Source organism: Prenolepis imparis, unplaced genomic scaffold, assembly GCF_030444845.1.
Source record: "Prenolepis imparis isolate NDT839.2.m4 unplaced genomic scaffold, iyPreImpa1.0 SCAF_4, whole genome shotgun sequence".
NCBI classification, from domain to species: domain Eukaryota; kingdom Metazoa; phylum Arthropoda; class Insecta; order Hymenoptera; family Formicidae; genus Prenolepis; species Prenolepis imparis.
This window is the reverse complement of record NW_028141162.1, coordinates 9063472-9086464: the sequence shown is the minus strand read 5'-3', so window position 1 is coordinate 9086464 and position 22993 is coordinate 9063472. Positions and strand designations below refer to the sequence as shown.

The window sequence follows — 22993 nt, the reverse complement described above, 5'->3', positions numbered from 1 at the left end:
GCGAAATAACATTTTATGTGCATGTGTATATACGCGAGTTGTTTGAATTCCTAAATATACACGCCAAACAGTACAGAGGTATATCCATCGAATATCCGGGTGAGAAGAGAGTTTTTGGAGTGTAATTCGATTTCCTGGAAAAGCGAGATTCCGCGTCGACGAGGATATCATTCACGCTCGGTAATAGACCAATGGATTATTTCGTGATCAAACACAGGCTCCGTAATATAACTTTCAAAGCTTGATGCTCTTTGAGAGCTTGTTTCTATTAAAATTTTAATTAAAAAAAAATCATTATTAATAATTTCTAATTAAACGTATACGGTAGTAACGTAGATATCCACAATGTGATTGCATTATGAGTGACGAACAAAGTTGATGCAAACGAATAATTATGTAACAAAATTATTTATTTCTGAAAAAAAATAATACACAATCTACCGTCATTTATTTTAAAAATTGTGCATTTTTTCAGAACTACGTATTTTATGTATCTATCATAATATCTTGATAAAAATATTTTTTAAATATAGAAATAACATAATATATTGACGTTGTTAAAAATATGATTTTATTCATTATCGACGAAAGATAAAATAATTTGGTAATATTAATTAATATTGATATATTGATTATTTCCGGTGAGCGCATGATAAATTCTAGTCAGGAAACGCGAATAGTATCCCGTGAATTAATAGAAATAGTTTTCGGGAAAGTGAAATCCTCTCTCATAACCTAAGGGGAGGTTCAGAAAATCTGAAGCCCATGTATTCGCGTCCCTCGGATATTCTATAGCTCTCCTAGACCGATATATTCCTCCCGGAAGGGCGAGAACTTATGTCGCATAAACTTCTCTCCAAGACTTATCGTTGCCAAGACGATATGTCGCGATGTGGTGAGGATTCACTACAATCACAAACGATTTCGCATGTGTGTAAACCTGTGCAAAATCTAGATACAGAAAGTTCGATTAAGTTCAAATATATATTATATATATATATTTCCTACATAATAAATATATACAAATCTCATAATGCTCTCACGTAAAATATTGTATAAAGACCGCGCTACTAATTAATGATACAATAAATATATAATAAAGGGAAAAAATAAAATAACAGATACTGATGCAAATCGTTATTGAATAGAATTTATTTTGTTCATTATACATAATAATTTGTATTGCAAATATAATTCGACTCTCGTTCGCATTGAAATAACGTGAAATTATATTTAAACTGAATTTTAATCAGATATAAATATTTACAAGAGAAAGTACTTTCTGCGTAGCGTGCATTACAGTTAAAATAAAATATATTAATGATTCAAAATTAAGCATTGTTGAGTTTTCAATCAAATCATTACAGAATCAATATGGAATCGAATCAATATATATGAGTAGAGTCGACAATGTGTAGAAGATAAAACAAAATTATCACTTATCATAACCAATGATAATACTACTTTAATTTTGATTATACATATATATAATAAATTATTATATAATAATAAATATATAATAATAATATATATTTTTAAAAAAATAATAATATATATTTTTTTAAAAACCGCCAGTCGTAAAGATGATATAGAAAGAGAAATAATAAATATATTATATATATGTAATTGTTTAATAATTTTATCTATTAAATTAGATTTAATGCCGACAAAGTTTCTTAGAATCACCGAGACGCGATTCTTTCTTTGCGAGATCCACGATCTTTTCGCTTTGGCAATATCTTGTCTCTTCAATCGAGTCCTTCTCGTTGATCGGATAGAATCACAAAAACATCCTTGTTATGGCACAATGCCATCGAAAACTTTTATCATCGCGCGGGAATGGCCGGGAGATGTAGGTACTTTTTTTTTTTTATTAAGAATTATCGTTTCTTTGCGTTTCCCCGTGAGCGAATCGGATAAAAATTCATAGGCATCTTTATAGAGATGTTATCGTCGCCCTCGTCTCGCCCTTCATCTCGAACGTGCGACAGAACCGCCATCCGCTCGACGTAAAGGTAGAGCGATGCTACACCGGCCACATTATCAACGATGTCGATAACAAGAGCGATGACAGGGATTATATAAGACGCGTACCAAAGACTTCCTCGATGGACGGCATGAGAGAGTACTGAGGTAACCGAGGAAAAAAGTTATCACCGTAAACCGTGGCGATAAACGCGACGCAACATGGACGAGAAAAAGCGTTCATTCTCGAGGTGTTGTAAATTTTTACACCATCCGCGTGCATCTATCAGCACAGTCGTGTGTAACAGCCGGATGGACTCGCAAAAAACGTTTGATTAATGATCCGTATAAGTCAGAAGGTATCATCCAGCTTTAATCTGCTTGCGGAATTATCGGTTTGGTTTCGATGCGCGGAAAAATCTTTTGCGTCGCGCGCAAATGTTCGCAATCTAAATTAAAATGATATTTTAAATACGTTATATATACATATGTGTATATACATATATATACATACACACATATACATACATATATACTCTGTGTAAATAAAAATGTTCTGATCGATGATTGGCGAGTTTGATTGGATCGGTTTGACGTTATTTATGTTATTTAATTTCTGCGACTGATCAAAGGTACTAGGACGTGCAAGCTTTAATGAGGCGGACGGACGCACTCGCAAATTAAATTAGGTCGAGATTGATGAAACGATACTAAGCAAAACGACGTTCCGTAGACTCGACCATGCGCCAATTCAGCGGAGAGTTTGGTCAAAGGAAAGCTCAATTCCTTTCGCAATTCCGAGTTTAAATTTCTCTCGAGACGCTACTCTCAAGCTTTTTGCTCCGGGTATCGGCATGCAAGTCGAAAACAACATCGGAGGCTTTATTGCTTCAAGAAAGTGCATGCTCGTCTTTCAATACTTGCTTTTGAGATGAAAATCTTACGCAGCAGAAAGGCGATGTCGAGATCGATTCGCGAAAACCGCCTCGCAACCTAACGTCGACTTGTAATATTAACTACAAAATTGATAACGTTAATTAACGATCTCAGCAACATGGGCCTGAATATAAATAACTTGACTGAAACTTTCTACAAAGTGTCCATCAACGATCCAATTATAAAAAGGAAACACATATTTCACCAAGCATCTTTCACGAATATTTGAAGTTTAATCAATCAATCTTTCGACGTCAAGCATAGATTATCTTCACGTTGATAACTTCGAAACATTTTAATAAATGTGCTATGTTATTTATTTATTTTAATTCCTCGCAGTTATCTATCTCCTAATTGCATTTTTCAAAATGAATATTTGCATACAATATCAGAATCTTTAATGTTTGCGTAACATTTTCGCTGATTATCTGTTCTTACATTTTCTTTCTCGTTACAGCAACAAGTTCTTTCAAACAAGTAAAGAAAATATATAATGTTAAATAATGATAGAGATGCGTATATGTAGTGAGTTTTAGAAAAAAATAAACATGCAAGCTATAACTGCGATATTTTTCTGCAACTATCTAATAAGCAATCGCTAGTATGCAAACACAGAAATTTCCGCTCGAATTGAATTTTCCTTGATAAAAGTTAAATTGATGTAAATTATGTTTCTATTTGTGTACGGAAAACTGTTTCTAGTATACCGACAGTTTTCAATTTACGGGAACGGCACTCCAAGATAATTTTGCCTCGCGCCAAATTCTCGTTATCGATTTCGCTTCAGTGTGTTCTTTGCTATTCTACTTCTCTGAAGAGAAGACTATGTAAGACGTCTTGTTATTTTAAAAGGTATCAACTATACATAAAAGCCCTGACTTTATTCGTCTTCTCAAAGACATGTCTCCTTTTCGCGCAAAGAATATTTCATAACACATTACCGTAGTATACTTTAAATTAGTAAAACAGCTGTCTAATGATTACTGCTTTGAAACGTATATATATGTCCAAAATAAACAAAAATATATATATTAAATATATTAAACATAAGAATTTCTAAAAAATGTAATTACAAATTAATTTAAAATTATACAAGTTTCGCGGATATAAAATATGATAATAGCTTGCCCCATTTAATAATGAAGCATAATAATGAACTGAACGCTTAAACTGTGGAAAACCGTAGTCTATTAAATTACTTTGGTACTTTGTTAATATAATTAACCACTTATTGTCCCCTCGTCTCAATGATAAAGTAAATCGCATCGTAAAAACTCGCAACACGCTCGCGCTTTTATGTACCCGTAAACGCACTTGCGTAAATGCACACGCAGCAAATCACAAAATGAAATGGACTACAAAGAGAGCTTTAATTTATTACGCTGAAAGTAATCTTCTAAGTGTAGCGAGAGTAAGAGAACACAAGCAAAATAAATCGTAATTACTAATTAGCAGTAGTGACACGTAATAAAGATATCTAAGTCTCTCTTTCTCTCTCCCCCTTCTCTCAATCTCTTTCTCATTCTCTCTCCCTCTCTCTCTTGGTGTGCGACAAATGGTATGCAATTAGACAATCCTAGTTTCTTAAACGCGTTCAACGAGATAACATACGAGAATTAATTGTTGGAATAACTTATTACCATAGAATCAGTGTAAGCAGCGTTGTCTCGCTACGAACCATTTTAAATGAACAATCGTTTATTTCCAGTTAATCTCTGATTAAAATCTAATCAGAATACACATATATATATATATATATATATATATATATATATATATATACGCATAGCTAGAATAATTGTAGTACTAAATTCCACGAGCATATATCTCTCGGCCCATTAATTAATCATTCTTTTAATATGGAAAGCTCACAATTTATTGCATCGGATAATATATTATTCTTCTGACACAAATCACAGAAGGCATCGAGGGAAAGGAAATCTCTTATCGCTTAATAGAAAAAATTTACGGACATGAAGTGCAAAGTAAAACAGAAACGGATCCCTTACCGAGAAAGCTTTGAGGAAGACCAGGCATTGTATGATGCCTTCCATCGTGTCCCCGGTTAGACAAAAGGTGCCGTTGAGGTGTCGTCCTTTGCGGCCTATCACGGAACAGAGATTGGCCTGTACAAAGGCGTTCTGTGATCGCGTGGCCGCCGTGAGAGCCGGATGGTGAGGACGGGAACTCATTAGACGTTCCAGCGAGTCCATGTCTTCTAATTTTCGATGTTTTCTCGTTTCGATCTCTCTCGGAATATCGGCTGGAAAGGGGTCACTTCGTAGCGTCGGAACATCGAACTCTGAAGCCGAGATCGAACATTAGTCATGGTCCTCTCCCCTTCTTCGTCGCGATGAGTCAACAAGTCTTGTCTCTCGTCGTCGCGTTAAATCCTTCGGCATGAGAGCTACCACTTGAGTTGATCAGAAAATACACTCGCAATCGTCGAAAAGGGTTTTCATATATTCACCGAGAGTAACATTATTTACGACATCAGAGAGAATATATCGCGGCAATTTAATTTATTCGGCGCTTTTATTTGACATTATTGGATCCTTTTCACTGGACGTTGTAGATAAAAGTAGTGTGAGTGATATTTTAATTTATTTCACTGACAGCGGGTCACTTCAAACATATTAAACTTATTAATTAACAACACCTGCCTCTTAAAGGTCAGGTCAGTCGAACCTTTATAAACAACTGCAAAACTGCGGTAACATTCTATAACAATTTAATTTCGCTGAACTCTGCTATATTTGTAGCTGTCGGGGCCTTTTCGCTTCCAATCTCGACAAAATGTTCTTGCGTTATAACATATCGTTGCATTAACCGCGAACGGATAGTAAGTCTATTACAATCTATAGAAACTTTCCGACCGCGAACGTCAAGATTGAGTTACGGGCAGTGAACATATACAATCACTGTGTTAAAGCAATGTTATCGCACCTCTCCTTCTTGCTACGAATGTTAGACATGCGGGTAGGATGTCGTGTTATATTTTGGAAAACGCGGCGCGCTACTATTCACACGTCAACGCCGGTTTAGCTGACGCGTGCAAGACAAACTTCACTCTCTGCTTATACGTCGCGATTTCGTGCGGTTGCACTGGCGTTCGGCACTAAACGTCGCAAAGTTTATATCCGCAGACACGTACCGAAAAGTTCGTTAAGCAAGTTTGGTTTTCCCTCGCTCCCTATGGCGGACTATCAGCCACGATGTCTCAATCAATATCACTGAGTCACTTACTGAGTCTCAGAAGCCTAACGACGACCCACCCTCTATTTTTCACGTCGCGCGACGTGCTTTGTGCTCACTTTAGCGACCAATTCTACTCGAGTGAACTCATTGCTGTCGATATTTCTATGTATTCGCGACACAAAGTGTCGAATGATCGCGTATTGTCGTCGCTCGCACATTTGCACACCTCACGAATAATGAATAATGCAGTGATTTTCGATTCTAACACATCACGTTAATTAGGGAAATCGCCCTATCACTGTGTCTTTTTATCGATTTAACCTAGTGCGCGCCTTGCATTCCCCTCGTTCGCGACATTTGAATGAAGTGACACGTTTATCAGCGCAAATTGCAAATTGTTGCTTTCACATTTACGAATTCATCACTCTCAAGAATTAGTCGATCCGTTGGTCTATATTTCAGTTGACGTAACAGCTGACAAATCATTATCGACCGCGTTGCTGCCCCGAACCTCCGTAAACATCATGAATCTCCGAGACGAGCGTCTGTTATCACTGTACGGAACTGTAAATCCATCTCATGTAGCCATCCATTTACTCGGGCTCAGCGGGATTCTATATCCGTTTGAGATTCAGCTAAGGATCCTTTCCATTCCCCGTAGCTCACACAAAACGACTCATTTCCCGAAATTTAACACAGAGATGTTAAAATATACAATTCTAAATAAAATTATTCGAATCTCGCGGAGCCGAAGAGCGTGCGATTTTATTGCGGGCAACAGGCGCGAGGCCCTTAAATGTTGCGAGAAATCGAGTATACTTTTTGCGGAGGCGATGCCTTGATGGTCGTCTCCGCCGGGCGATGTGTTTCTATCGCCTGCGGGCCGGTGTATCGTCTTATTAAATCGCACATCTCATAGCAGAGGAAGCAGATGCCGATAATCAAAAACGTATCCATCTCCCTATTCAATCGCCGTAAGTTTGTCAAAGATCTCCAGTGATCTCGTAAAAAGCGATTTTCCAAAGGATAAAAGTTCTCAAGCTCTTGTCTAGAACAGTAAAATCCCTCCCAATGTCGTTTCTATTCTACTTCTTTCTTCATCTAAGACGTCCTATCTCGTCAACGATCACAGAGCCGTTAAATGCACTTTATACTGCGTCTGGACGTAACGGCGAACGCTGTCGCCGTCAGCTTAACGCCGTCAATAACGTTGCACTTCCGTCCGCGGATATTCCGCTTCGTCGTCAAAGTTTAGAAGCAGGAGACAGAGAGAGAGAGAGAGAGAGAGAGAGAGAGAGAGAGAGAGAGAGAGAGAGAGAGAGAGAGAGAATGGAGAACGCAATCTGAAGCAAATTCTCGATATTACAGCGATTTAGCCGATCGGAATAATGTCAATCACACGCTTTCATCTGAATGAGAAGTGTCGCTTGAGACGCTGGACGTTAACGCGCTGCCGCTGCCGATGACAGCCACGTCGTTGATCAAGGACTCGGTAATCGCGTCAATGATCCTACAACTACTACCGCTACGTCTATCAGCAGACATCTCACTGTTGGTACCAGCGTTGTCCCGGCATCCTGCGTTAGCGGGACGTTCCACGAGCTATCCCCGAATCCTCCTATCGCGAAAGATGAACGCTGATCTTGTACACGAGGTCGCTGAAGCGCGCGCTTCAGATACGATAGCAGCTCGTTGCCGCAAGCGGAAACAACGATCGAGAGGGAGCCACGTAGTTGTGCTGCAAGGTGGTCACAGAAACAAAACATGAGCCATGTGAGCAACCATCCGGCGAATATCACGACGTGTTGACGTTACTTTATCGATATACCGTTAAGAGTATGCGTATACTCGACCGCCTTCTTCGAGGAAGAAACAATCGCACGAGAATCACACGACACGTTTTTCGCGCCTTTCACGTTCGTTCACCGATGAACAAACGATGAACAAGACACGAGATCCGATCGACGAGATCTCATTCGCCACCCGGAATCCTTTGCGAGCGCGTCTCTTCGGGATCGGATCGATAAAGATAAATCGCGATGAACACTACGATGAACAATATAAACGCAACTGGCCGAGAAACGAGAGCAGCGCAGTTATATCAGCGGGCTCGCAACGGGCCAGCGTATGACTAGCAAATACTCTCGGCGTGAGGGTGCGCCTTTACAAGAGAGAGGGTGGGCGGGTGGAAACGAGGGATGCTGGGCGACGGCGCGGCCCGCGGCGCCACCCCCGACCCTTGCCGCGCGCGGCGTTCTCGCAAAATCCACCGGCTACCCCCTCCTTTCTCCCCCCTCGCCTCCGTGTCCTCTCGCGCGAACGCTCGCCCCCTCGTCACCTCTTAGCCGCCCTTGTCCGCGGGGCGCTATTCGCCGTTTCACCCCTATACTACTACCGACCGACGCTGTACGTCGGTCTTATTCTTTGTCATCCCTCTTCTTACGCTTCTTTCGTTCCTCTCCTCCCTTCAACTCTCCCCGAACTCTCTTGCCCACCCGCGCTTTATCGCGTTCTTTTATCGCATTCTCTATTCCTCGTGTCATCCGCGTGTAGTCGCGCGCGCCTCGCGTTTCTTCATTGCGTACCTATCTTTGCGCTTTGCACCGTTGACCCGGCATCAAGCCAGCGGCGATTTTTACGCCAGGTCGGATATATTCAAGCGGATGAATTGCGCTTGTGTCGTCTGACTGGCGATCGCCTTAATGCATCTTCCGGTATTTCTTAAGAGACATTTGTAAAAGGATGGTTTATTCTCTGTCGGCAGATGATAATAATGAATGTAAACTTATAGAGAAGAAGATGAAGAAGAAATTATAATCAGCACGATTATAATCAAAATTGATATGAAACGAAAACAGACCATATTATATTTATTTAAACGATATTCGCGTATTTAAAGTACGGATTATTCATACGTACATCTCGTACTTCTTGACCCGTGGAATCGAAATCGAAATTCGAAAGAAATCTTATCTGGCTTGCGAATTACGCTGTTATTACGAATAGACTTTCGACTTTCCTACGATCGTGTATGATTCGCACTACTGCATCGCAGTACAATTTGGCTTTTATTCCGAAAGCTCCGTTCTATAACTCGAGATCGCTTATTCTCTTTTTGTTCACTTGTCCCATTTTCCTCAAGATTCTTTATTGATTTCTCTATCGCAATTCCCATAGAATTATTTTAAATCGACGTATTTTTCTTCTTATAGAATTTCTTCTATCTTTCTCCTTTGTTCGTTTATTGCGCGCGCGCGCACACATACACAAAGCCGTCTGACCTATTTCGTCCTCTTCTACTAATTTTTCCATTCAGCAATTCGTTCGATATAAAATAATTAATTTTCAATCGTATTTATGCGCTTATTATCTTTAAATCCGTTGTTCGAAATGTCAACATTTTACGCCGTTTAATAATTCTTTCTTTTTTTGTTTTACTCTGGAATCATTGATTGTTTAACATTAATAATTAAATTTGCACATTTTTAATATAGTAATAGAGGTACACGCATCGTATATCTCACATTGTCGTGGTTTTTCATTACTTCTCTGTTTATACTCTATAATTGTATCCTAACTTCTTAATAATTGTGACTCTTGCATAACGCGCGTAAATATATCGCTGCTCTCAATCAAACGGGAGAACAGTAAGAACGTTCACTCCTTAAGCTTTTGTCGAGCCGCTAATACTAGTATGAGAGGTAAATGGCTCATATATCCTTAACAAACTTTTGCGAGCATCGACCGACTTCGTGCATCATGAACGAGGAATTTACGACGGATATCCCGCGAGATTAGACGTCAGGTCGACAAATTGTGAGTTTGCATTTACGGTACATACCATCTGCGCAACTGTTCGCCCCAAGTTTGTCGCTGGTTTAATTGGCTTTAATAAAGTTCGGGGAGTCACGCCGGAGAGAAGTCGCGGAATTAACGATCGCGGTCCGTTGCGCGAGGTGCTAAGCGGTTAAAGAACCTTCTCCGGGGAGAACCTTCTAGTCCCGAGATCTTGTCACATGGCCAACATTTGTCCCTTACTTACAAAAGGGTGGTCTCAAGAGTGACCTGAAAGAAAGAGATCGAAAGAAAGAGAGAAAGAAAGTAACCGAGAAGCGAGTTTAATATCACCATTTAGCCATTTAATTCACCACCAACTTTTTCCTTTCAAGATATAATCGCCGAAAGATTTCGTTGCCTTTAAACACAAAACGTTTAAACAATGAAGGAACAATAGGAACATTTACTTTTTTTACTCTTTTTACTAAATACGCGAGAAATGGCTTGATATTATCTGCGAATGCCTCGGTTCATGGGACCTGAATTATTTAGATTGCTCTCTACCATCTTACGTTTATATAGAGAAGTAGACGACGGAAAGTATAGTAACGACGACGATATGAAAATGGGGCGTTGATTGCTTTATGTTTGTTATATCCGGTAACGCAATTTAAAATCGCAGTAAATCACCGGGCACAGCTCATCTGGAAAATGCCGTGCCTGTGACACGGTTATTTCATTTGGAAAACGACTCGAAGATTTACGCGGATCCCATTTCGTATTCTAAGACTATCGTTCAAGGCGTGAATTTACGGATAAACACGTCATGTTTGTCGCGGGCGACGACGTTTTTCTTGAATCTGAACTATACTAAAGCGCTTGTAATCATAGATAAACTGGAGAGGTCAGTGCTTTACACGCTAAGTCGATAATTTGGTGTCTGTTTAAAGGATATAAGGTCACCATTGCCGCGCTCGTCTAACAACTTCCACCTATAATTGCTCCATATTTCCAGCGATTACTACCTACTTCGAGCGTAGCAGATTTATACGAGCGAGTGTGTGTGTTTGACGGGAATCTTGTATCACCTAATTATTCAAGATATTCACTAAATATTCGAAGATACATGACCTCATTCATTTATCTCTATATGCACTTGCAAATTTTATCCCTTCGTGCACACAACTTTCGCAATAATGGAAAACCGATTATACGTAAATCACTTTACAGTGCATTTTATGTGGTTTCATGTTAAGAATATTAACTTCTTCCTTCCCCTCCGCCCCCCCCCCCCCTCACCATTATATGCGATAACCGTACATTTCTATATACATATTCTATATGTACACTTCTATATATACATACATACGTACACACACAACACACACATATAGTCTTGTTCACTGGCGGATCCTGGGGGGGGGCGGAGGGGGGGGTTTAAACCTTGCAAATTAAAAGAAACAGTTTTGCTGAATTTGTTTAAAAAATATAAATAAAGAAAAACAAACATTAAAGAGCTATCGACATCAGAATCCGCTAGTGTATATATATAAGTATAAGATACACTGTAAATTATACTCATTACGCGTTCAAGGAGTTAAGTATAGATTAAGTCAGACATAGGACGAAATGATGAGATAATTTCATTGCACGAAAATAATTAGGCGAAATTCTTTATATCTATATAATATATCTATATAATATATATTATATAGATACAAAGAATTTCGCCTAATTATTTTCGTAACGAAATTATCTCATCATTCGTCCTATGTCTGACTTAATCTATACTTAATTCCTTGAATGCGTAATGAGTATAATTTACAGTGTATCTTATACATACATATTGTATATATTATATAGATATAAAGAATTTCGCCTAATTATTTTCGTGCAACGAAATTATCTCATTATTTCGTCCTATGTCTGACTTAATCTAGACTTAACTCCTTGAATACGTAATGAGTATAATTTATAGTGTATCTTATACATACATATTGTATATATTATATATATAAAGAATTTCGCCTAATTATTTTCATGCAACAAAATTATCTCATCATTTCGTCCTATGTCTGACTTAATCTAGACCTAACTCCTTGAATGCGTAATGAGTATAATTTACAGTGTATCTTATACTTTTATATATATATATTTTATATATATATTTTATATATATTTTATATATATATTTTATATATATATATATATATATATATATATATAAAAGTACAAGATACACTGGAAATTATACTCATTACGCATTCAAGGAGTTAAGTCTAGATTAAGTCAGACATAGGACGAAATAATGAGATAATTTCGTTACACGAAAATAATTAGGCGAAATTCTTTATATCTATATAATATATACAATATGTATGTATAAGATACATTGTAAATTATACTTATTACGCATTCAAGGAGTTAAGTCTAGATTAAGTCAGACATAAGACGAAATGATGAGATAATTTCGTTGCATGAAAATAATTAGGCGAGAAATTCTTTATATCTATATAATATATATATATATATATATATATATATATATACACACTGGCGGATCCTGGGGGGGGATTACCCCCCTCCCCCTGCAAATTAAAAGAAACAGTTTTGCTGAATTTGTTTAAAAAATATAAATAAAGAAAAAGAAACATTAAAGAGCTATCGTTGATCCTGGAATAAAAGCTAATCATGAAACCAAAAATATTAAATAAAATAATTTTGTAAAACCCCTCCCATTATCGACGTCAGGATCCGCTAGTGGTCTTGTTACATATTTAACTTCTATATAAGCTAGTTCTATTCGTACGCGAATGTACGTTCATGTCTAGTAGACAGCCTTTTCCGTTTTATCTCTTTTTTCCTATCAAACGCTGTTTGAGACAGGCACGTAAAATTCGTTGCAAAATTCTTTTCTCGGGATAGAGAACGCCCCCATCTTTACGAAAAGCATATTGTATCCCGCGGCATGAATTCAGATTCAATTCCTCTTTCATTCGACACCGCTTCCTCCGAACCAATACGATGAAAGTTCCTTCGTCGTGTTGGACATAGAGATTTGTTGAGGCGCGCAGCGTGTCGTCGAAATGTATGTAGCTCGTAGTTGAAATGGTTTTTTAGAATATTATGCAGATAGCGAATACGGATGCGCGCGTAATATAAGTTTTAATGCATCATGTTATAACGACAATTGATGCTGGTTTGAAACAGTGCGCCGAATGAAAGATAATTAATTACGAGGACAAAAGCTTACGCGAGTCGGATCGATAGAAAACGGCACGCAAAAATATACTGCTTTAGGTACTACTGTATTCCGGTTCTTTATGGCCCTCATTTATTGTGTATCATCATTGAATTTGTGAAAATAATTTATTATCAGGGATAATAACGTTGTACCTCTCGAAGTCATCTGTATCTTTTTATCCTACAAAATCTCTTGTTAACAAATTATTTCTTTTTTTATCTTTTGCTGAAAATAAAAATCGTCAAATGCTAAAATAATTTTAATAAAATACTACATGTATTAACAACTTTTAATTTAATGACCGAGTGAATATTTGATATACATATATATGTTGGATGCTATATAATTCGGATTGATTAAATCAATCGCAATGATCTCTGATTAGCATCTAATTTCATAAGCCGTTTGCTGAGTAGATGGAAGCAGTTATTGATGCTCAATCTTGATCCAAATGTACCAATATATTATGTCATGCACTAAGATGCGCATATACATATGTATATCGTTACTAAACTGGCACATCAAAATGAAAATTCTATGTTATGAAATTTCATACGACGAAGGAAAATGTTGGCATATGAAAGCGTAATTAATTTTTATCCATCCTGTGTGCATTAAAGTAATTAATCCGCCACAAAACGAAATGGGGTCAGCAGCACACACACGCACGCGCGCACGCACACACACACACACACACACACATCTAACTAAAACGATTTCACCAATAACTTGCGGTAAAGATTGCCGTTACTGCAGGAGAGACATATCTGATGTATATGCACGAAAATGCATCTTTACCTGCGCGTGCGCCACCACACATACACACATACACACACACACACACACAGGCCGTTCAACTATTGATATATTCCGACATTTACGACTTTAAGTTACTTTGCTTAATATATGGTGAGACTCTCGCTCTCTCTCTTAGATTATAAATTCTCTCACTGCCGAATGTGTGTCTGAATGTGTGCGTGTGTGTACGCTAAAGGGGATTCTAGCTGAATCGTAGCCCTATGCAATTTCCATGTTTTACATATTTTTACATATTTATTTGATCTATTAAAGTGAAAGAACTTCAATATGTCTAATGACGAATATATTCAAGTATACTTATATCACATAAAAATAAAGAAAGATTACGTGTAAATATGATTATCATATATAATGGTGTAACAATATGATTATTTAGATGAGGACAACAAGTTGATCAAAAGTTTGGAAATGTATTCGTTACTAAAATTTTCGATGCTATATCATACGCTCTATTATATTCGCGCTTTAACCACAAATGATACAATTTTATGTGCAACACATAATAGCACTGAATATAAACTTCACATTAAATAACTTATATTTCTGTGTTAATGAAATATATATAAAGCTGAGTATATTATTAATGAATATAAACTGCACAGTGGCATAAAATTACTAGAACAATACAAGCGCGCGCCATTCTTCGGTTTTATGTTAAAAAAATGATATTTTAAAAAAATAATATAAAGTTTGTTTAAACTCGATTAATATTTTTTCACAGAAATTAGCTGATTAAAGCATTAATTTGCTAATTAATATTTAAAATAATAATATGTTAAAAAATTAAAATAGTAATATATTGTAAATAATATGTTATCATATCTTATTCTCGATTAATATTTGTTTACAGAAATCAGATAACTGTCAAAAATATTAATCGAGTTTAAAATATTATAACATATTATTTAAAACATATTATTATTTTAAAAATTAATAAGCAAATTAACGTTTTAATCAGCTGATTTCTGTCAAAAAATATTAATAAAGCGAAAATTTGCTAATTAAATATTCTAGCTTACATATTCATATTTATATTGTGTATGTTATAATTTGCTAATTAAATTTTAAAATAATAATATGGTTAAAAGTTATAAAATAGAAATATGTTGTAAATAATATGTTATAATACCTTATTCTCGATTAATATTTTTCCTTTCTAAAGCTATATCTTTTCGAACGAATCTCCTTCGAGTTTTAATTAATTATTAATATTATATAAGTCATGTATATAGTATCGCGCGCGCGCTATTAGAGTGAAGTTGCCGATGTTTGTAGAATAGCCGCGGCTGTTACCGAAACGCCGCGAGTATCAGGCAGTTGGAGCTGCGTCCCGCTGTGATTAATTAGTAAGCATAATCGTTAGAAACGATTCCTAACCTTTGCATTCTAATAATTATCAATCGCATATCATAATTTCAACATTAATATGTGGGCGTAATTGTTCGAAACGCATATTTCGCGAAAAATTCAATGCAAAATCTTTTGCCAACATAACCCAACTTAATCTGTTGTCACGCGCGCGAATGTGCGATCCGTGGATATATCTATCGTTAATTCTAGTTTACATATTTATATTGTGTATGTTATAATCCGAAATAATAAGATTATTCTAATATGTATGTATTTTATTTGTTACAGGTAGCATTGCGATACACAGTGCGATTCACGCGTCGTGTCGGGAGTGCCGTGTAAAGTGTCGCGCATCGGGAGTGCCGTGTAAAGTTTCGGGCAATCGTAATTATTCGTATTTTCGCAAGTGTCGTGAATGCTTCGAAGAAGCAATGACGGTCGACCAAAAGAGGAGGAGGAGGCCCGGGGAGGCATCGGGCGACATCGGGGCAACTGCGAGGTATGCAAAATAAAACATTTTTTCTAAACTGCATTATTTGTGAGATATTCGACACACACATACATAATTTAAATATTTTGTTTTCAGATCAATGTGTACGCTGTGTACTACAACTCCACTACGTATCGGTAAGTGAAAAATTGTTTATTTTATAACCTTTCTATAACAGTAATGGGGTGTATATTATGTATATAATATGTTGAAAATATTAAAATAGTAACATGTTTTAAAGAATATGTGTTATAATATCTTATACGCGATTAATATTTTTTGACAAAAATCAGCTGATAATTGTCAAAAATATTAATCGAATTAAAAATATTATAACATCCCTTTCTAAAAAAGACTTTTTAAGTCGATTCTCGCAAGTATTGTTGCATCTTTTCCGCGATGCTGATTGACTGTTTCGATTCGCATTGCGTTATATTCGTAGCATCGAGAGGATTAGTAGTTTAACAGTTTGTTCAAAATAAAATAAAATAAAATAATATGTTTTAAATAATATGTTATAATACTTTAAACTCGATTAATATTTTTGATAGTTATTAGCTGATTTCTATCAAAAAATATTAATCGCGAATAAAGTATATTATAATATATTATTTAAAACTAATATTATTATTTTATTAAATTTATTTTGAACAAACTTAAACTGTTAACCCTTGCAATGACAGCCTCTCGATGCTACGAATATAACGCACAACGCGAATCTTGACAGCCAATGAGTATCGAGGAAAAACGACACCAATAAACTTCGATATATGCGATTATCGACTTTATATATCTTTTTTAGAAAAGGACAAAGAAAAAACAATATACATCAGAATGACTATGATATACATTTATGTATATCGTAATTGCAATATAATTTGTACATATTTTTGTATAATCACCATTAAAACGAAATTAAGCTATCGTTATAAGACAAATCGAGAGAACAAAGACAGCAATTTGCATTAAGTTTATTAAGCAAAACCAGCATAATCTGCATACGTTAAGCAAAAGTAAAAAATAGTACATTGTGAAAGATATTTTTTATTAGGCATAATTACATCATTACACGTAACAGAATATTTTAATATATTTTTGATAACACAAACAAGATAAAATATACATAATATATTTTTTATTAATGGAAAAATTGGAAAAATATTTTTTAGCAATTTTTTATCTTGATATTGATGATAGGGAAATACATGTAAGGATATAAAAGATAAAAAATGCATGTATACATACATATACATCTTAAGAAATTAGAAACTAACATATATCATAGTAGAAACAATACGTCTACTTTTCTATTTAAACTTTTCTCCTTCGTGAGACAGACTCAAGACAAATTGCGCAACGTTCTGTTACTAACGCGTAAACTCCCTTCTGCCAACGAAAAAGAATCGACAGCTACTCTACTTTTTTTTTTCAAATGTCGCAGCAATATTAAATCATGATATTTGTTCTCGCTTGAAAAGTATAGTCACCATCGAGCGCGTCTGTTATTGCTTTTCTCTTTTTTACCAGATGTCATTTTCTGCATTGCAACGTTTGATAGCAGCCATGACTGAATTTTTCAATCAAAATAATCAAGTGTATATTTTAGGCCAAGCGTTCTATTAAAATGCAGAGAATCACTTGTTCATATTAAATTATACAATTTCCATATAAATGGCGAACATTTTATTAAAACGCCATTCAACAAGAATAATAACAATGTACCATAATTCTCTTTCACAATAAAACTTGAAAAAAAAATTAATATTGAAAATTAGAATATATTTTTTTTTTTTTTCTTGTTTTTTTTCAAACAAAAACTAATTTTATCGATAATACAATAACTCGATGTAATAATATTAATGGAATAACTAACAATATATATAGAGGATGTAATAATATTAATGGAATAACTAACAATAAATGTAGAGTTACTTTTTTTCCATTACTAAACATTGAAAAATAAGAGAGAATTTTATTGTCAACAAGAGAATATTCATATATTGATGTAGCTAACCACGAGAGAATGATGAGAAATACAACACGGACAATGCGGAAATACGTAAGCACGAGCATAGTGTTATATTTACGAAAGATGCGGGAAGGAACGGTCTCTCTCTCTTTCTCTCTCTTTCTCTCTCTTTCTCGATGTATGACAATAGCGGGAAAAGTCATAGAAGCCCAGCAACAGGAGGAGATGCTCCGCCACCAACGTGTTACGGGTTGCCGAGTTCTCTCCGTTAAGCATGAACTGATTTTCCTTGTCCGACTTTTCGCTTTGGTGCCTTTTCCGTGCTACCACTATCCAACCGTGTTCTCCCAACGTTGCGGCAACGGCGTCTTTTGAATTTTGAAAACACGAGACACGCCGCGCCGCGGGGAAATCTCATTTTCCGCGAACCCTCGCACTCCGAGGAGAAGCGCGCCGGTGCCACCGGAAAGGTCGGAAGATTTATTATGCACTTTCTTCCTCTGCAGGTAGAACGTGCGTCCCTTCGTTACACAGTGCACGTCGGCGAGACCTGACCTAACCGGTGTGCCACCGCGGACTCGAAAACTCGATTCGCGAGAAAGGGGATGACGGGATACACCATCCACTTTCCCGTCCGCGATCCCGTCTTGAGAATATGTGCCCGCGAATCCAATAATATAATAAATGATTTCCATAGTCGAGGATTATCTTTGATTGCGGATAGTACGTGCACGGATAGCAACATGCATCCAGTAATACGGTTATCTAAGTTTTCATATAGCGCGACGCATAAATAAAGACGCGCGATTGTGTATTGTAGTTTATAATGGATATGATAATTTGGGGAGAATCAAGCGCATACACACACACACATAACGAAATTATGTTCGTGCTCAGAGCAAGTAAAATGATATGTTTTTGGACTTGCTATTGCGTCAGCAAATCCCAGTTAATTGTGTTAGCGCAAACATCGATTAAGCAAATTGTATATTCAGAAAGCTATTGCACTAAACTGTTCAACGACTGTTTTTATTGGTAACACGTATGTGTTACGATTGCAAATTGCAATTGTGAGAAATTCTCGTCCCGCTTAAAATATTAACACATTGTAAGATATTTATATTCTCGCCAGAAGCTACGTTGGATAACAATAGAAACCGATAAATAACAATTCGCGAAACACAATCAATCTATTTGTCTGCTAACAAAAAACTGATAGTTTAATTAATAAATGCAATAAAGCTGTCTAGTTATAGTGAAGCTTTATCATCGATTTTCAAATAATCGTTTTAGATAAACTAGACTACGCGAGGGAAGCATCATGAAGTGTTAGAATAGCACAATAGTATTAAAAATATTCAATCGTTTAATCAATATTTTTAATGGAATGTATTCTTTATATTACAAATATATATAATATATAAATTTCATATATATATATATATATATATATATATATATATATACATATAAAGAATATATATATAAGAATATATATAAAGAATATATATATAAGAATATATATAAAGAATATATATATATAACTGAATATAATATTTCCTCTCTTCACAGATACTAGCGCAATTACAATAAAAAGTCGCGACATCAACTTGAGCAACGCAAAACTGCAACGGTGTAAAATGATAGAAAATATGAAAATCGCGTGACAAGTTAAGTTCCACCGAATAAAGAGATAGAACTTCACGGAAAACGTATACTTTGCAACTCGCGACGAATATAAGGAAAGAACTATTCCGCTTAAAAGTATTTTTCCTTGTCCCTGGGAAGTAATCGCGTCAAGGTAACTTCAGTCCCGCCGGTAGAGTTTGATGTGGAATTAGCACGAAGTACGACGGGAATAGTCTCTGCGAAACGTTATTAACGCACTTGACGTAATAGCGTCGTCATTAAACTTCCTCATTCGTTACAATAAAGCTACCGATGACGAAAGCGCGATTGATTGTCGCAAGTACGGTACTCCTTACAGAGAACGTTATTGTCAAGTTCGCGTGAAATGAAACATTATGTAATAACTCTCTTCGCGTAGACCGAACTTGCTCTTATAACGAAGAGATTATGTTCCGTTCTGCTTTCACCGAGATATAGAAACACACAAATCATCAATGGAGATGCTATCCTTTTATCCTTACATGGAGGATATGACAGCATAGCTTTTTCCTTCAGACATCGCGGCGACTGAGCTTTAACAAAAGTGTGTGTACGTGCGTACACATGTGTGTGTATGTACTTTTGTTATATTGTATTCGCTCTTTAGCTTCTTATCGAATAGCGTCGAATAAAAGGCAAAGTACGTAAGGTAAGACAATACAAAGATAACAAAAGTATGGGCAAAATGTGAAAGGGTCCAAACAATAAGGATACCATGTAGATTATCTCATAGTGAGAAGAGATAGACTGTAATAGACGTTCTGGCGTAATAGTTCACGATTTACTCACGCACACATTTGAACAATAGCCGGCTAAAAGTGCTCGCTGCGAATACGTACCTGAAACAGAAACGATATTAAGAGTATTAATTACAAGTAGTCAATAATCTTAATTAGATTAATAAAAAATAAATAGCATTGAACATTTCAAATTATCTAAATAAAGTTTTAAACACGCAAGAATATAATAGAAACAGGTGTTAAACTATAAGATCAAAGTGCAATACAAAAACGATAAAATTGAAGATAAACGTGAAAACTCCATCGGAATTTTTGTGTCGCTAGGGAGAACTCTGAAATCCTTTGGCACGTGAAACACATAAAAGGAACATTAAAGTGAACAAATGTGCTCACTTGTTATGTGAGATCTTCGCACGATTCAACGACTTATCGCGCCACAGGATTCTATTAAGACTTGAAATCACATGTTACTTCCCAAGATTCTTGTCTCATGAAATTCACTGGTGTTTATACCATCTCAAAAGAAAGGGAGAAATTAAGTTTAAGAAAACATAAACATTCGATAAATGAACTGATAATTGATCATAAATTAATCAACACAATTTCAATCCAGAAATTTTAGAAGATAAAGTATGTCAGTCAGAAATAACTTTCTCTCTTCAAAGAAAAAAATAATTTATTATCTGCAATAATAATCCGGAATTTACATTAGTATTTTTTAATATTCTCGCGTAATTTATATGTCATACAATTAGAAGATTGCATTACAGCGATAAAAATTTATGAGAAAATTCTCGTAATTTATTAGACTCTACTTCAACAATGAAAGGATATGTATACAATACAAATGATATGAGGTTTGAGTTCAGGTATCCGTATTGTAAATCTGCCTGCCACCTAGATTGCTTTCTCTGGATCTTGAATACCGCGGATATAAATCGCTTGCCTGGTAGCGAAACTTCTTGCGATAATATTTTATTTTGTTTTTTTTCCTTCGCTACGTATGCTCCATTTCGCCATTCCCAAAGATTACTTTCATTATATTCGCAACGTATTCGCACACATACAAGAAATTTTGACGTTCTCTCGATACTCTAGAATTTTTTTCGATACAAAAAATATGCTTTATCAAGCCGCAAGATTACATAAAAATATAATATATTACGAAAACGAAAGTTTTCAATATTTTTTTGCGCCACGCACCATCCTAAAATATTTTAGAAGGATTGCTCTTTGAGGCTATTCATGAATAAAAAATACCAACAATGGCTGATATTATATAAAAATATATATATATATATATATATATATATATAAAATTTCGTTTATATTTTTTTCTTTCTTTCTTATATGATTTCAGCCGTTGTTGGTATTTTCATTTTCTGAATAGTCTCAAAGAGCGATCCTAAAAGCGACAGCGAGGAAACCGCACGAAACTAAATCGGATGCCCGGAAGAGGATTGCGTTGGGATTGCTTAGTAACCTATGCGTCAAAAGAAAACAGAAAATCATATATTATGTCGAGGATAAGACATGTATGCATGTGCGGGTGCGGTTGTTGTTGACTATATCTGGTCTAGTTTTTTTTAAACTTACACAACTTCCTTTCTGTGTGTGCCTCAGAGCTATTCAGTACCAACAAATACGATATATCATACAATCGCGGAGCTCATTCTAATCGTTATAACAGCACCAACAGACGCATTGTTCGGACTTTATTTCTATTTTTGGGGGCGTATTGTGATAATATATAGCTGGTGCAGTCCATTCAATATTTTTATTCACCCGGCTAAACATTGTTATGATTGCGGGCAAAACTGCAGTTCTATTTTAGTTCTGCGATACTTAATAATGTATATTTGCATCACTAATTATTTACGCGGATAATTTTTAAAAAATGTTAAAAAACGCACAGGTTTTTTTATTTGTATATAACTATTAAAAGGATTTTTTCTTTATTTACATTTTTTTATCTAAACGGTAAAGAGCGGATGTTAGGATCTTTCAAGGAAGAAGAAGAAGATTGATGAAATCGCTTTTATTAACATTTCAAAGTATCATTTTAGAGCCGTTGCGAGAAGCCTCTCTATATCCGAGACGGCTCACCTTTCGTAAAACTTTCTAGGGATCTCTCGAATGGTTTTCCACTTACTGTGCAACTACCATGTAAAATGAAGCTGTAACAGAGCTCTATATTCCGCCGTAACCATCCTTAACTTTCAATCCCGACAAGTTTGTCCAGCGTATGTCCCCGAAGGCGTCGAGCTTCAGGGCGCTGGTGAACAAGTGAGTTTAGCAGAGTCGGTTAACTTCCACGCCGACCGGCGATTATATCAGGTCAAACCATTTAACGGCACTTCCTTGGGAGCCGTTCAACCCCTTTAAGATTGCCTGCCAAGCGATCACGGAAATACGCGCCGGCTGCGATGACACGCCGCGAAGATAAAGGCAGGGACGAGTACGCGGGATAAAAAGTTTTCTTTTTACGTTGGTCAATACGTATCAACAAGCTCGTCTTCGAGCCGGACGCAATTTATTACGGCCCAGTGGGCTTGACAGGGCGCAGTGTAATGAGAGACGGAAGGAGACGGCGGACGATAGGAAATGCGCTCTGAAGAGAGAACTTATCGGCGATATTTTAAGTCAGTTTTATTACTCCTTGATCCGCGCACACAGAGTTAATATCTTTAATTGACTATGAAATTTTTAATATTAAATTACGCGATAAATGCTGACTTTTGCCATTGCGATGAGGTGAATCGGCAATCAAACTATGAACATATCATGATCAATAAATGCGATATATAAATGCGGAAATGGTGTCGTAATATTCGATC

The 22993-nt window shown here is 36.1% G+C and overlaps 3 protein-coding genes across 12 annotated transcripts in view; 1 reads left to right on the top strand and 2 right to left on the bottom strand.

The window, feature by feature from the left end:
* Rg (A kinase anchor protein rugose) overlaps positions 1-8223 on the bottom strand; it is a 185724-nt gene extending 177501 nt beyond the window's left edge. For 9 of the 10 annotated variants that reach the window (XM_083036504.1, XM_083036507.1, XM_083036511.1 and 6 more), the window contains exon 1: positions 4911-8223. In XM_083036504.1, coding sequence (XP_082892630.1) covers positions 4911-5114 — 204 coding nt within the window. In that variant the 5' untranslated portion in view covers positions 5115-8223. The remainder of the gene's footprint in view (positions 1-4910) is intronic. The other variant, XM_083036505.1, reaches the window with a different exon arrangement.
* LOC145935313 (neurobeachin-like) overlaps positions 1-22993 on the bottom strand; it is a 134753-nt gene that overhangs the window by 12977 nt on the left and 98783 nt on the right. The window lies entirely within an intron of this gene.
* The window catches only part of LOC145935134 (uncharacterized), a 42288-nt gene continuing 34982 nt past the window's right edge, over positions 15688-22993 (top strand). Inside the window, exons 1-2 of the mRNA XM_083036242.1 lie at positions 15688-15788; positions 15876-15916. Of these exons, the coding sequence (XP_082892368.1) occupies positions 15721-15788; positions 15876-15916 (109 nt within the window). The 5' untranslated portion in view covers positions 15688-15720. The remainder of the gene's footprint in view (positions 15789-15875; positions 15917-22993) is intronic.